Source organism: Chlamydotis macqueenii, chromosome 1, assembly GCF_036417535.1.
Source record: "Chlamydotis macqueenii isolate bChlMac1 chromosome 1, bChlMac1.mat, whole genome shotgun sequence".
NCBI lineage: Eukaryota > Metazoa > Chordata > Aves > Otidiformes > Otididae > Chlamydotis > Chlamydotis macqueenii.
In genome coordinates, this window is record NC_141556.1 from 136,753,632 (window position 1) to 136,769,314 (window position 15,683).

At 41.2% G+C, this 15,683-nt stretch overlaps 1 protein-coding gene across 2 annotated transcripts in view; it reads left to right on the forward strand.

The window, feature by feature from the left end:
• The window catches only part of ARHGAP6 (Rho GTPase activating protein 6), a 331,853-nt gene that overhangs the window by 281,362 nt on the left and 34,808 nt on the right, over positions 1 to 15,683 (forward strand). For both annotated transcript variants that reach the window (XM_086768124.1, XM_086768132.1), the window contains exon 3: positions 8,416 to 8,487. In XM_086768124.1, the coding sequence (XP_086624250.1) occupies positions 8,416 to 8,487 (72 nt within the window). The remainder of the gene's footprint in view (positions 1 to 8,415; positions 8,488 to 15,683) is intronic.

Below are 15,683 nucleotides of genomic sequence, written 5' to 3' on the forward strand. Positions count from 1 at the left end.
GGGAGAATCACCTCCCTCGACCTGCTGGCCACACTTCTCTTGATGCAGCCCAGGATGCGGTTGGCCTTCTGGGCCGCAAGGGCGCATTGCCGGCTCATGTTAAGCTTCTCCTCCACCAGCACTCCCAAGTCCTTCTCCTCAGGGCTGCTCTCAATCCATTCCCCGCCCAGCCTGTATTTGTGCCTGGGATTGCCATGACCCAGGTGCAGGACCTTGCACTTGGCCTGGTTGAACTTCATGAGGTTGGCACAGGCCCACCTCTCCAGCCTGTCAAGGTCCCTCTGGATGGCATCCCTGCCTTCCAGCGTGTCGATGGCACCACACAACTTGGTGTCGTCGGCGAACTTGCTGAAGGTGCACTCTATCCCACTGTCCATGTCGCCGACAAAGATGTTGAACAGGGCCGGGCCCAGCATGGACCCCTGAGGGACGCCACTCGTGACCGGTCTCCACCTGGACATCGAGCCATTGACCAGCACTCTCTGAGTGCGGCCATCCAGCCAACTCCTTATCCACCGAGTGGTCCGTCCATCAAACCCATGTCTCTCTAGTTTAGAGAGAAGGATGTCGTGCGGGACAGTGTCAAAAGCTTTGCACAAGTCCAGGTAGATGATGTCAGTTGCTCGTCCCTTGTCCACCGATGCTGTCACCCCGTCATAGAAGGCCACCAAATTGGTCAAGCACGATCTGCCCTTGGTGAAGCCATGTTGGCTGTCACCAACCACCTCCTTGCTCTCCATGTGCCTTAGCATGGTTTCCAGGAGAATCTGCTCCATGACCTTGCCAGGCACAGAGGTGAGGCTGACTGGCCTGTAGTTACCCGGGTCTTCCTTATTCCCCTTTTTAAAAATTGGGGTTATGTTCCCTCTCTTCCAGTCATCGGGGACCTCACCAGACCGCCACGACTTCTCAAATACGATAGCCAGTGGCTTGGCAACTTCATCCGCCAGTTCCCTGAGGACCCGTGGATGGATCTCATCAGGACCCATGGACTTGTGCACCTTCAGGTTCCTTAGATGATCCCGAACCTGCTCTTCGAGTACAACGGGCAGTTCTTCATTCTCGCAGTCCCTGCTTGCACCTTCTACAGCTTGGGCGGTGGGACAGGAACTCTTGTCGGTGAAGACTGTGGCAAAAAAGTCATTGAGAACCTCAGCCTTCTCCATGTCCTGGGTAACCAGGACACCAGTTCCCTTCTGGAGGGGGCCTACATTTACCCTGGACTTTCTTTTGTCCCCTACATACCTATAAAAGCTCTTCCTGTTACATTTTATATCCCTGGCCAGATTCAGTTCTGCCAGGGCTTTGGCCTTCCTTACCTTATCCCTGGCCACTCGCGCAGCCTCTTTGTAGTCCTCCCAGGCTACCTGTCCCCACTTCCACCCTCTATAGGCTTCCTTTTTCATTTTCAGTTGGTCCAGGAGCTCCTTGCTCATCCACGCCGGCCTCCTGGCCTTTTTGCCCGACTTGTTTTTCATCAGGATGCACCTCTGCTGAGCTTGGAGGAGGTGCTCCTTGATTATAGACCAACTTTCCTGGGCCTCTCTTCCCTCCAGGGCCGCCTCCCATGGCACTTGGCCCATCAGGTCCCTGAAGAGGCTGAAGTCCGCCTTCCTGAAGTCTAGGGCAGAGAGCTTGCCGTGCATTTTCCTTGCTGCCCCGTGGATCTTGAACTCCACCAGGTCATGGTTGCTGCAGCCAAAGCTGTCCTTTAGTTTCACATCCCCGACCAGTCCCTCCCTGTTGATGAGCAAAAGACAGGACAGTCTACTGATCATATGCTTGGCTGGTGTAAACTCATATATCGCCTTTGCCTTCAGAATAGATGAGCAGCATCAAAAATCCATTAATACTTGACAAGCAAATAATGGAGACATTTTTTGTTGTTGTTTGTTTTGTTTTGTTTAAACTTGTATTGAAATCACACAGGGCTATTTAAAAACTGTTATTTGATTACTAAAACTCTGGTCCCTGTAGGGGTGCAGTTTTCTTCTGAAGCAGGTGAGGTTTACAGCAGTTTTGCCTTCTAGGCAGGTTCCACGGCAGCTTATGAATACTTTCTAGATAAATAATTTAATTTGTATACCGGTATGACTGCATTCTTAGTGTTCCATAGTAAAGAAATTGTGTATTATGCAGGATTTAAACTTCTAGCAGCTGCATCACTTAAACCTGCACATTTGAACTTTGTGATTCGTCCGTGTTTCGTTTTAGCAATCAGTAATGCCTTAGCCTAGAGGGATTGAACCCGGTATCCAAAGAAGAGGCGCTAACCGCAGGTTACGCAAGAGTCTGATGGGATGAGGAGGAAGAGAATAAAAAGCACACTTTTGTCTGATGGCTATGAGTTTTCTCAAATAGTGATATTGTACACACCGTATGTTGCTGAAAACATAGTTTCCTGCACAGTCAGCATTCCCCACAGCTCACTCAGTTTCTCACTGTTGTCCTGAGAAGGGTTTGGGTCAGGCAGTGCTCCTGCCCAGAGGGTACGGCTACACTCTGGCTGTGGTTCTGCCTGTGTGCAGCCCAGGGGGAGCTGGAGCCCCTCTCCTGAGGAACGAGCTTTGACTTCAGCCCTGCCCTGTTCAGACTGCTTCTTATGCCAGAAACGCATTCAGCGGGAACTCCTTGGAGAGGGAGATGCTGAAGCTCCGTGAGCTGGCTGCCACCTGGAAGGTCACGGCTGCAGCCGCAGGATGCGCTTGAACGAATGTGACTTCTCTTCCATCAGCTGCAGGCTGACATGTGCAAATGAGTGCTGGTTTAAGTCAAAGTGAAATAAAGAGAACAACGTAAGCCATAAGGAGAAGCAGTGTGAGAAACAGGGAAGTAGTCCAAGGCTTGTGAAGCAGTATAATAATCTGCATCGCTGAGGGAGATCTCCTTGTGTGTGTACTGCTGAGGACAGGTTAAAGGGAGAAAGAGAGCAATAGGAAATACGTGGGGGATCACACCTTCCCTTTTCATATCACCTTATTTGCCAAAATCTATAGCTCCTGATTCTCAACATTAAAGCTGTTTCTTCCTTCTGTGCTGCAGCTGGCAGTGCTTTGGAAGTTACCGCCCAGGGATAGGGCATTTCAACAACAAGTTAATCTAAGTAAATATTTCAAGATGGACATTTATAGTCACAGAAACAACTAAGTGAAATCAGCACCCTCTTCTTCAGAAGAGCAGCTCCAAGTGTGCATTCAGAAGCAAATTTGCTTTCTATAGAGACCCGAGGAAGTGACTGCAACCAAAACCACAGTGCAACTGTCAATGGATGAAGCTTGGTCTCATCTTTATTGTGCTCTGTCAACAGTATTTAGCAGTGTTTTTTGATTGCAGTCTCTCTATTACTTGCAGTATTGCACAGGCAAGCGAGACTGTAGCTTGACGTTCGGCTCATAGGCTGAGTGCGGGAGGCTGGCACTTGGGAAATGAGTTGCTCTTGATGAGTGAAGTGAACTGAGAAGTCTGCAAGAGAGGTCAAACTGGGTGCTTTATGGTGCTGTTGGTACTAATTTTCAAGACAGAATGGATTACACATTTAGAAAATACATTATTTTGTTTGTTTGTTTAAATGCAAGTAGATCTGATTATTAATACCTATTAAAGGAAAATGGCCAAGAATATGAATACTGTGGAGAAGCATTTTAGAAATCTCACAATATCAACTTTTTCATCCATTTGTGTTTTGATAAATGAACTATGGGTATGATATTAATTTCTCACATAACTCCTCTCTTTACACTGTGTGAAAATAACCCTTAATTGTAGAACATGACAAATTTTCTTCCCTAAATGGACAAGAAACACAATTCTCATATGCAAAGAAAATTGCCAGGAGATGGGGAGGGGAGTTCTCTTTACTCAGTAGCGTCAGAAGCAACAGAAGGTCTCTTTTGTCAAAAACTCACTGAGTTAAGTTAGTTTAAAGTTTCTGCATTAGTTATGCTTTTGATTAACAAAACAGAGTGTCCTTGCATGTAAGTAACATAAAAGGAAGTATCCATATGTCCATTCATATGGAGAATCCACAAGCGTAAGGAAAAAAAGTGCCGAAGAATCATATTTTTGTACAGGTTCACTTTAAGCTTATTGTCAGGGTACTTTCCATTATCTGAAATCTAAGTAATAAAAATGACTTAGGAAGCTCAGGTGCTGTTGTACTTTTTTACTACATATATTAATTATTTTTTTTTTTAAATGCATTAGGGCATCACAATATAGTGGCTGTTAAGTTGCATAATATGAAACTGATGGCCCAGAGTTCCTGAACGGTAACTCCAGGTGTGCCACTAACTGTATAATCTTGAACAAATACCTTATACTTTGTTTGTGATACTTCTTGCACTGTACAACGCCCATACCTACCAAATAGACATGTTGATTTACATAACTTTAAAATTAGTAAAGCAATACTGGAAGTAAATAATAGCAACAGGATTCAGCCTGCACACTCTCTCTCATATGTGATGTTGGTAGGTGGTCTTGTGCAAAGCAACAGAGCAATCTGTCATATTAAAAAAAAATACACAGTTCTCTTTCTTTCTTTTTTTTTTTTTTTTTTTTTTTAACTTTTAGAACTGAAGTTTACATATCCTCAGCATGAAAATAGCTTCTTATTAACAAGTTTGTAGAACCCTGGTCTCAAGTTAGAGTGAAAATTAGGCCCTGAAATGGGCTATACAAAATATGAGATTTGAGAGTGTAACTGCTAGTTAAATTGTGTTAGTGATGACACTGTAGATGAATTTTGACCTTAAACCAAAATTTCAAAAATAATAGCCTCAAGTCAGACTCTTCAATTCTTGTCCAAAGTCAATGTATCAGTGCAAATACCTTTCTGTTCTGCAGGCTTTGTTCACTGACAGAATCCTAAGAAGATGACCTAGTTTTTCAGATAGAAAAATCTTTCTGGCATTAACTGAACCTGGAAGTGCTTACCACTTTGAAAAAACAGGTCACGTAGCAATTTAATATGCACTCAGGAGTTTGATTCTAGACTCTTGGTCTTTTAAATATTCATCATGCTAGTCTTAATATATAGATGCCCAGAGAATGATGTATGCATTGCAGTGAAAAATGCAATGAACATATAAATTAGTAATTCTTGAACAAACCAAGTTCATTTCTGAAACAACTGATCTGGATAGCTACCTGGGCTGATATTCTTCAGAAAAAAGAGAATGAGTTAACAATGAAAAAAAAAAAAATGCAGCTTTCTTCACTTTGACAGTTGTTGTCTTTTGGGTACTTCTCTTTTCTTGCTAATATTTTCAAGTGGAATCTGTTGTAGGAGCAGTACATTGTTGATCTCTAGAAATAAGACATTAAGTGAAAATTACACACACAGAAGGCAGGATAAAAGCCCAACATTTACCATTTTGTGGTTTAAATATTTCCAAACCATGAATGAAAACAGCAGGCCATATTTAATGGCATATTGGGCTGATATAATACTATTTTGCATAAATATTTGCTGATTAATTTCAAAATGTACAGTAGGTATTATGCATGTATAATAATACTTTGCCTGTTTCACAGGCAATATCCAGTTGTTTGGATATTAATTATATTCTCAAAACACACTGCAGATAATAAGTACTAAGCATTATTATTATTATTATGAATTGGGTTCATTTAAGATGTAAAACTGCTGGAGTTGCACAAGTCCTTAAGCATGTTATGAATATTTCAGCAGTGCTCATGCCTGATGTAACCTAAATCAACTGTCATTTCAAAACTTACTTATTTTTACAGAATTTAGATTGTAATTAATCATGTCTTTTACCGGGGAAGGAGAACTGGAACTGACCTCTTGGCAGATCTCCTAAGCTTTAGCTTTTCACTGAGATTCCTCTCATTATTTTCATATGCAACTCTTTTTCTCCTACTGTTGTGTAAACTGTAAATGTACATGGTTGTAGCTCCACTGCCTTCAGTGGAACTGCATCCATTTGCCCAAGGTTAAGTGTCTCTCCTCTGGTGCTCTGTGATCTCTTTCTTTGCTCAAGAGTGCACAGAGTGGACTCTTTTCTGTATTTTCTGTTTTGTCCACCTCCAGAACTCCTGCCTGCTTTTTACATGTCTCTGGGTCTGAGCATCACTTGTATTCAAAATTCAAAGTCTGCAGATAAAAATGCATAAATCAGCCTATCACTGAGGAATTCATTCACTGTTGGAGTTGAAAGAATCACCCATTAAGAACAAGATTTGTGATAAAGCATTGATAGTTTGGCCCTAGAAGTCATCAACCTGTTTTCCACGTGGATATGAGTGCCATTTGTTCCTGTGTTCAATATTGAATAGCATTCATTTTTTCCTGCATTTCTGTTATAATTGACTATGCAGCACTAAAACACTCCAGAACTTACTATTGTGTAGTTATAATAGCAAAACACTGTATTTTACATCAAATTTCAAAACTTTTGTTCTCCTTTTTACGTCTCGGTAGACTTCAGTGGAATGGCAGAATATCAATAAGTGGGTATTTGGAGAACAGAGGCTCTAAGACTCCAAAGAAATGCAAGGCATTTATCAAAGGCTACTGTGAAGCCATAATTTGAATTTATAACATGAAAAATAATTTTAAAATAATTTTATGTATAAAACCAGGACACAATGGTAGTAGGCAACTCTATGAGAACAAGAAGTACTCTCATGTATGTGTAAGTAGGCTACCAACTATTCATATTGCCAAGAGCTGAAAGAAGAGTTTTTGTAATAAACTCAGTCTTATCAACTGGAAATGTCAGAAGGTGTGAAAAGACTGGGCATATTAATCAATCAAAGTATGACTTTGAGTTATGAACTTGTCATGTGGCTATGAAAAAGGAAAATCTAATCATAGACCGTATCAGGCAGTGAATTACACCATTATATTGCTCAACTCTCAGCTGGAATACCTTATCCACTCTACTCAGTCTTATTTCAGAGATGAATTCTCACCAGAGCAGGTGCAGAAAAAGGGAAATTAACATAGCAAACAAATAACAATCTAGCTCAAGAGACAGGAACTGAGTATCACAGCTGAGTGAGTGCTGGGAGCAAATAGGCTCTAAATAAATGCAGAGCGCAATGTGGAAGTGGAGTCAATTGAACCACAGTTACGTAAATGAAAAAGAAATGTTAATTTTAAAGTAAAAGGTTATTAATTGACTATGAAAAAGAATTTGTATGGATGTTTGTTGAGTAATGTTCTGGGCATGGCTTTCTATAGGAGTTATGAGAAAACTGTGGAGAAATGGCTTGTATTCTCTTGCAACCCCTAATTGCAAAGATGAGAGTTAATCGATGAAGATCCACTTCACTCCTTTGTGGTATGTTCCCTACTGTAAAAGACCATTTAAGACACTGGCTTACATAACTAGAAAAATGTGTTGAGGAGGATTATTTGGTGACATTCTTACCATAGAAGTGAAACACAGATACGATGTGTTCATTTTTGTATTTTTGCCATATTACAAAACCAGTAAGGCAAAGGTACGTGTGTATTAACCTTTAGACAGAGTGGTGCATTTGTTAGCATTAATGTTAGCCCCTATGTTAGTCCCTTTATGTTGCTCTGAAACTTAAAAAATTCAAAATGTACAAGTTAAAGCAGGCCTATGTCTTAATTCTTGGTATTTGGTGAGTTCTAATAAATAAAATGCATTGTTGTTGACTTGTCATGATAAAAGATGCTGCTAAAGGAAATAACGATAGCCAACCTTTTGCCGTAATTGTTTCAAGAATGAACCTGCCTACACTGCTGTTTAAAATGTTTGATCCTTAATACCTTAGTGAAAACTTGGATGATGTATAGGGTGTCAGAACAATAATTTATCCGAGACTCTAATCCATCTGAACCAATCTGGACATGCTGTACCAAACTGCAAGCTCCCAGTGTGAGTTCAGATCAGATGGGTCAAGTGAAGGTGACCAGCTATCACCCAAGTGGTATGACTGGTATGCATAATTTATTCTTGAGATTAGTAATCCTCCCTTTCCAAATACTACCTTCAGCTCCACACCTGATTCACGGTCTTGTGAGCATGGATGAGGGCTAACCAGTATCTTTTGGTTTTATGGTAACATGCTATCAAAGGCATCCAGCAACAAACCTCCATTTTTAAGTCTTCAAAGTTAGCTTTCCGTTGTGCCACATGGGCTGTGTGACCACACGTGTAGATGTACCCAGCAGCATGCAGTGGGATACATTTTGGTTCCCCAGTGCAACCTTGGCATTTGGGTGAACAAAGCAGCACTTCTTAGGGCTGAAGGACTGTGACAGTCCCTAGCCTTTGTGAGATGTACCCCACACCCTTCCTGATTCCAGGGCCATGGAGGTCTCACGCTGTGTTCTAACAGCTTGTGCAGCAGTTTGGTCAGCATTCTTTCTCTTCACTTACTTCCTTTTTTTTTTTTTCTTTTTTCATCTTACAGATGGACAAAAGAGGAAGAAATCATTAAGAAAGAAACTGGACTCATTAGGAAAGGAGAAGAACAGAGACAAAGGTAAAATAGAATGAGTACATGTTTACTGATCAGTTCTTAGTTTTGTATACAAGATTTCTTTAGTCTTAAATGTGTACTTTCTGGAGTAGGAGAACTACTGAGCTGATGTACCCCTTGGGTATTTACTTCCCAGTTGAAAAATATGTCTTATATTTTGTATTTGTCATTAGTAAAACCCAGATCTCTCCAACTGAAAGCTTATTTCCTGGGAGAAAAGGAAGAGTTAAAGGACTGCATCTTTTCTTCGTTGTTCTTTCTCCCTATGTTCACCGTCCAGTGCAGAGTGTGGTCTGAATAACATGATCCAGTTGTTTACCTGCTTTTGCACTCTCCTCTTTCAGTTTGCAAAGCGTGTGAACCCAGCCCTGCCCAAGCAAGTCAGTTGGTTTGCTTTTCTTTTTTTAACCCTATGAAAATAGCCGTTGTTTAAAATATATAAATACTTCAGTGCTGCCGCTCAGTTGGGTTTTAATAGACTCCATGTGACGTGGATTTACAGATACAGTTGGGCTCTTTTGTTTGGACACTAATCAGCTTTATGGGCTGGGTCCTAATCCACTGGATTTGACCTGTAATTTGCAGCCATTTGAGCTTGATCTAGACATTGAAACTTGAAAAGTGTCTCTGAAATTGCTATTTTCTGCATGCAGGTAATGTAATTTTGTGTTCACACGTAGAAAAGAAGTTCTGGAAAAGGGGTAGTAAAACTCGGTGTTAACACCCCAGTTTCACAGATGCACACACAGACGCAAAAATTTCTAGCAAGAGAAGTGATTTGGCTACTCTGATATTATTGCTTGTAATCTAATTTCATAGAAGGATGGAACTTTGAAATTCCATTGAAAAAATTAACATCCCTTTTTCAAAGTTACTTTGGACATTTGTTGGGAAGAAAATGTCTTCCTTTTAATTTTTGTTTGTTTGATGATTTCATATATGTGATTATTGTTTTCTTGGTTTAAAAATGGCCATGGAAAATATTTGCATTAATCCTTCTAAAACTGAAGGTCTCCTGACACATTTGTTTGTACAAATCCAGTTACTTCCCACGCTGGGTTCTGAGTAACATTTGTTATGAGAATTACTCGATGTAGAACTGAGCTCACAAGCAGAATGAGTCTTTGAGGAAGAAGTTTAATGATGTTATAGCCACCTTTAGGGAAAAAAATCTATTTTGTACTGCTCCTGTCAATACAGCCTGCATTTGGCTGCAGTGTAATTAATCAGTCGTTATGTTGCTTGGTTGCCTCTTTTTTTTTTTTCTTCTGTAGTTCTCCATGGAGTTAAAAGTGCAAAGCAATGTAGTTCTGGGCAAAACTTGCCCTGCTTTTCAGTGCTTTTACCAGATGTTGATCTTCACAGAGGTCTGTGGGGTGCTTTTCTGCATCAGAAATGGCTAACCACTTACTACATTAAAAAAAAAAAAAAAAAAAAATCAGTGTCTCACGAATTTTTGATCCACGGAGAGCTTTTATCTTTCCCCCTACACGGGTAGCATGACTTCAATGGTCTCCTTTGAAAGTTTCTGTTTACACGCATTTTTCAAAGTTTAACTACATTTTCTCTTTTTATTCTCATATTTTGCATTGCAAGATTTTAGCAATAATCAATTGCTAAAATATTTTAGAAATCAACAAAGATCTAATTTTGTTCTGTCACCCAAACCTGGTTGATCCTTGCAGTTGCACTTCCATAACTCCTCCAATGTCTCTTTGGTGTTGTGCCTTGAGATGTGATCGCTTCCTTTGGTGATGCATACAAATGCATATCCCGGAGTTGCTCTTTATTCCTTTAAATTCTTTGTTGCCAAAGATCTTTCAAACAGTATTTTTTCTGATATTGCTTTGTACTCTTTTATTTCAGCTAACCTCTGTTTCTGGTAATTACATTATTGTACTGGTTGAGCACTCATAGGTGATGATATTTTCTGCTGTTACATTTCTGTTCAGGGATTTTTTTGTGTGTCTACCTTGCATGATAGCATTTTTAGTCTATTCTGTTAATAACTTTTGGGATATACTTTGTTTTTATTCTGCTGGATTTTCTGAGTGCACTTTGGTGTTTAGGGCTCAGTTGTTGCCCAGAGCAAAGGTCAGTATTTTGTACTTGTTCATCCTTGTATATATTTATCTACTTCTTGTTTTTCAGCATTGCTCATATCTTCTGGGTAACTATACCAAAGCATTTTTAAAAATCATTATGCTGATTCTCTTAATTTTAATTCCTTTTTTTTTCCTCTCTCTTTTTCGCCCTTCTTTTAACTTCAGGCATTTCAAACATTTGCCCTTCTGTTTTTATCCTCTTCCTCCCATCTTTCACTGCCTTACACTCATTTATAGAGATGTCTTACATTCTCTCTCCATGTATAAAATATTACAGGAGCACTCCCTGAGGGGAACATACCCCAGCACTACTTGAATCACAGAATTTATATTTCTCTCCTTCCTTCAGGACTTCTGTATTGACAGGGTGTTGGATGGACCAGTAAAGGTACAGAGGGCCAGGAAATAGCAAGGAGTCAGATTTCCAACCAGGTCGTGTCAGCAGAGTGAAAAGAAAGCCATGTTGGCCCTTATTTGTTGCCACAGCAAACATTGGGAAAAAATAGCCCAGACAGCAGCACCTCAGGGCTTCTGTCCGTGGTTGTTTCTGGTGTACAATTCTCTGCCCTTTTGAGTTGTTAAAGATCATCTGCCCCACAGATACTTGCTGAGCAGACTCGTAATCAATGATGACAGAAGGGATGAGTGACCAGAAGGGTGCTGGATTGTGCCATGTGGGCCATTAGCCTGGCACAGTTGGTGAAAACCAGCTGTTTTCCTGTGGGAAGCGGCAGCACCAGCATCTCCCCCAGCGTCAGGAGTTAGGAGGGACAGAGTCGGCCAGCTTTTAGGTGCCGAGCTAGCTCTGGAAAGGAAAATGTAAGGCCTCATGCGGCTGGTGTCCATAAGGATGAGCCCACTGTGCTCACATAGTGTCTGAGCCCTACCACCTTCCCTGAACAGTAGTCTCTGTGTCACCCAAAATCAGAGGTAACCTCCCTCGGCATATGTGTCACAGGAAGTTTTATCCTGGTCCATTCCATGGAGTTTTTTTAACAAGCATTTCTAACATTTATTTTAGAAAGAATGGGCAACCAGTCCAAAATAAACACTCCAGACTGTGGACGTGGGTGTGCTCACACAAAAGGCTGGGGGTGCTTCCTCACGCAGGCGGGTCCTTATTCCTCATGCCCAAAAGGAATGCCTTCCTTCTGTTTCTTTTTTTTTTTGTTTTCTGTGGGGTTTTTTTTTTGGTAACTAGTGCAGCTGCACTGTTGTGAGAAGGAAGCGATGAGACCAGGCCACAGGACATCAGAGGGGAAGCAGGGAGGCTGATTTCCAGAACACTTCATACAGACGAGTTGCGGCTGCCTTAACGCAAACAGCATTTCCATCCCTTCAACACCACTTTTGTAAGCACAGTTGAAGTTTGAAGTGTATATAATCAATTCCAAACGTTTTGAGTTTCCTGTATCCCAGCCTGGGCGCCCCCACATACCAGGACAAGTAACAGGTGAGAGGACCATGCTAGTAGGTGTCACCTGCAGTGTGTGCCACCTGAAAAGTCTTTTTTTTGATAGATAGGCTCCTGAAGGTTAGTCCTGACAATCACGCAGTACCATGTGATCCTATGTATGTGTTGCAGCCAAAGATCACCGAGATGTGCCCAGTGCAGGAAGCCACAGACTTGGAAAAAAGGCCACCATGCTGCTTAGCAGGGATGTATGATGGAGGCCTTGCTGTGGGGCACAGGCAGCTTGTAGCACATGTGGTCGACGTTGTGTCTCTAGGTGTGGCCAGTTCCTGAGAAAGAGCGAAGAAGACTTGTGTTCTTGATCTTGCCTGACAGTCTCTGTCCTTTAGCACTGATGTGCACTGAATCACCCTAGGATGTAGACTTCTGGAGTTGTTCTCTCTGGGGAGATACGACCTTCCCCGGGTTTGTGCCTGACACTGTTCTTGCCCACCTCACCCCAGCATGTGGTTGCACTTAAAAAATGTAACTGAAAGGTTACGGTACTCATTTCTTCTAGACCTATTTGGAGGTCTAATCACTCGTGTTTTAGGACTTGGTCCAATCTGTGGAGTTCTTACTTTCCTAACATCACGTGTTATTTCAATGGATCAGTTGATCAACCTGGCTATCTGTTAAGTGAGAGTTTCAGTGAACTGTTATATTTTTTGAAGGCCAACAAAGACACTAAAGTAGAACTGAAAGCCCTTTAAACAAGATTCATATCTTTATTTTGTCCTTTTTGATACATACGTCTGTCATCTCATTAAAAGGGGAAAAATTCTGAACTAAGTTTTTTTCAATTCTTTTTACATCTCTGAGTGACTCACCAGAGCAGGATATAGCAAAACTTGCCGGATGTAAACAGATGAAACAGGAGAGCAGCACTCCACCCAGATATTTAAGCAGTATTTTCAGCTTCCATTATTCAGTGGCTTTGCTTTTTTCTACCCAGCCTCCTTGTTATTAATAGCCATCATGACTCTCAATTGTGCTGCCTACATATATCTCCAAACATTTGCTTTAGCTGCTAACAAACAGTACTCGAGCTGGAGGAGCAGTAAAATGTCAGTGCTGCTTGGAATAAGAAATACTCAGGATGCTCGGAATGCTAATGGCTGGGTACTGTTCCCTTACAAATTCACTGCCAATTTTGACGGCAGCAGAAACGGAGCCTTTTTTCTGTCTCCTACTAGTGACAGAATCATAGAATAGTTTGGATGGGAAGGGACCTTTAAGGGTCATCTAGTCCAGCCCCCCTGCAAGGAGCAAGGATTTCCAGCCAGATCAGAGCTCAGAGCCCCATCCAACGTGGCCTTGAATGTTTCCAGGGATGGGACATGCACCGCCTCTTCTGGGCAACCTCTTCCAGTGGTCCACCACCCTCACTGTAAAAAAAATGGATATGAAGGTCAGTGTAAGCATGCCTGCTTGGAAAGTACACACAGGCATTCCTGAGAAATGCCTCCCAGAAAGGATTTCTCCTAGAAGATTTTATCAGTAAACCAGCTCTGTTTTGTCTTGGTTGCAGTAAACCCTGCAGGCGAACTAAGAGACCTGTTCAGGAATAATAATCACTTGTTACGTGGTTTGTTGAGCAACATCCTTTTAGCTGGTGTTTCTGTGTGGAAGGTAAATACTTGACAGGTTCATCTGTGGGGCCTTAGCAGAGCTGCTCTGTGTGCTGGAGTTCCTGAGAAAAGGCCTTCCTGGTAACTCTGTGGCATATGCAGATCCAGCTGTAGGTGTTTGATTTGTCTTTAGTTCAGAATTCTTGAAAATGTCTTCCGTGTTTACTTCCCAGCCATGCTCAGTAAATTTAGAGGTATTTCTTAACGTTTGCATTTGTTCTTCAGTAATTCAACCTATCCTGATGCCAGTGAGCCTTGGCACAGCCTAAGGAGAGCACTGAAGAGATGAAGTTTCTTTTTTATTGCAGTTTATCAGAAATGTGCTTTTTTCAAGCATTTTCAGTGCTGCACTGTGCTTTCTAAAAAAACTTTTGAAGTGTTTCTTGTGCTTTCTAGGAATACAAAAAGGTTTTTTTAGGCAACACTGTGTCATATTTTGTACTAAAGTCAACTTAAGGACTGAAGAACTTCTTAGTTTTTTTTAAAAAAAAACCCACAGAAAAACCCTAAGTAACTGGGAAGGCCGCCTGCCACTCCTTGAAGGTCAGTGAGCTCTGACTAGCTGGAGCAGAGAGTTTCAGCCACACAGCTGATGCTGTGAGAACATTGTCTTATCTTGAGTGTTCTGGAGTCAATGAAGGATTTTGATGAACCTTCAGATAGAGGGAGTTTTGCCGTCCCCATTATGAATCAAGGTTTCCATTTTCCTTATTTTCTTGCTTCTATCACTCTCTCTGCAGATTCAAAGTAATTTCAGTTCGCAAAACACTTTTCCAGTCCGACTAGCTGGGGAGGTTGACTTAAACACCCCTTTCAATTTAAATATACCTTGTAAAGCATATTGTTCTCTGACCTGTCTCCCACTCTGTTCCTATCATTTAAATTGAGGTAGTAGAAGCATGTCAGTAGATCTTGATCACATGGTTTTAGCAGCTCAAAATCAGCACTTAAGCTATACTTAAGGAAAAAAAACAAACCCAAAGTGCTAAAGAGACTATCCAAAGTTGCTGTATTGTATGCTGTTCACTTTATTGACATTGAAAGCCTCATTAGAGTCTAGAGTATAGACGTCACTGGTTCTTAATAGACTGCCATGGTTTGTGTGATGGAAATCACAATTTTCACCAGCTGAAACATCAGAGAAGTCTTCAGATCTTCTCTTGGACGGGGTGGCATGAAGCCAAGTAAACTAACTGTGTGGATCAACATCTCAGATATCATTTGATTAGCAAAGAAAAGGATTTCTGGTCACTGAAGCTCTTATTTGATCTGACTGGGAGTTCTTCTGTGACATTTGCTTTTTATAAGAAAATGCTGAATTGCCATCACTGAAAGATTCTTAGGAACGTACCAGCTTCGATCAGAATTTTGTTAAGAAACTTTCCTCAGCTGCAATATGGACTTTCTGGTAAAATAAATGGTGCACTTCTCCAAAATAGCAAATTGTCTCCTGTGCCAGTAAACACTAAAAACCAGGATGGATCGAAAGTAAAGTCCTTATATGCTGCTGTTTGGGCTGAGGACATGAGTCTGCGTTTCCACACTGATTGCCGAGTTGCCAGGCTATTTCTCATTTTATATGGTGCATTCTGCAAAACTGCTTTTTAAGCTGCCCACTCTGATGATTGAATAAGTGATCAAATTTTTTTTTTTTGTTTTCCGAAGAGTAACTAACTTAGTAGCTTTAGCACTCATTCAGTATATATACAACAGACCAAAATTTGAGCCTCTGCTCTAAGGAACATTTCTTCATACAAATGAAACATCTCCAACAGTTGGGATGCTCAGCCTATGGCAGAAATAGACATTTGATACTTTTACCTTAATTGTGAGACCACGGCCTCAAACCTACACGTCTTATGTCTGAGCCAGTGCCCTTTCTCCCGCATCAATGGATTGCTGAACACTTTGCATGACTACAACTGTTCTTTCTGTTCTTTTAAAGAATCTGAAATGTCAAAAGTCATTCACTCTAATGGACATGATATTACCTGTCCAACAAGGAAGTGG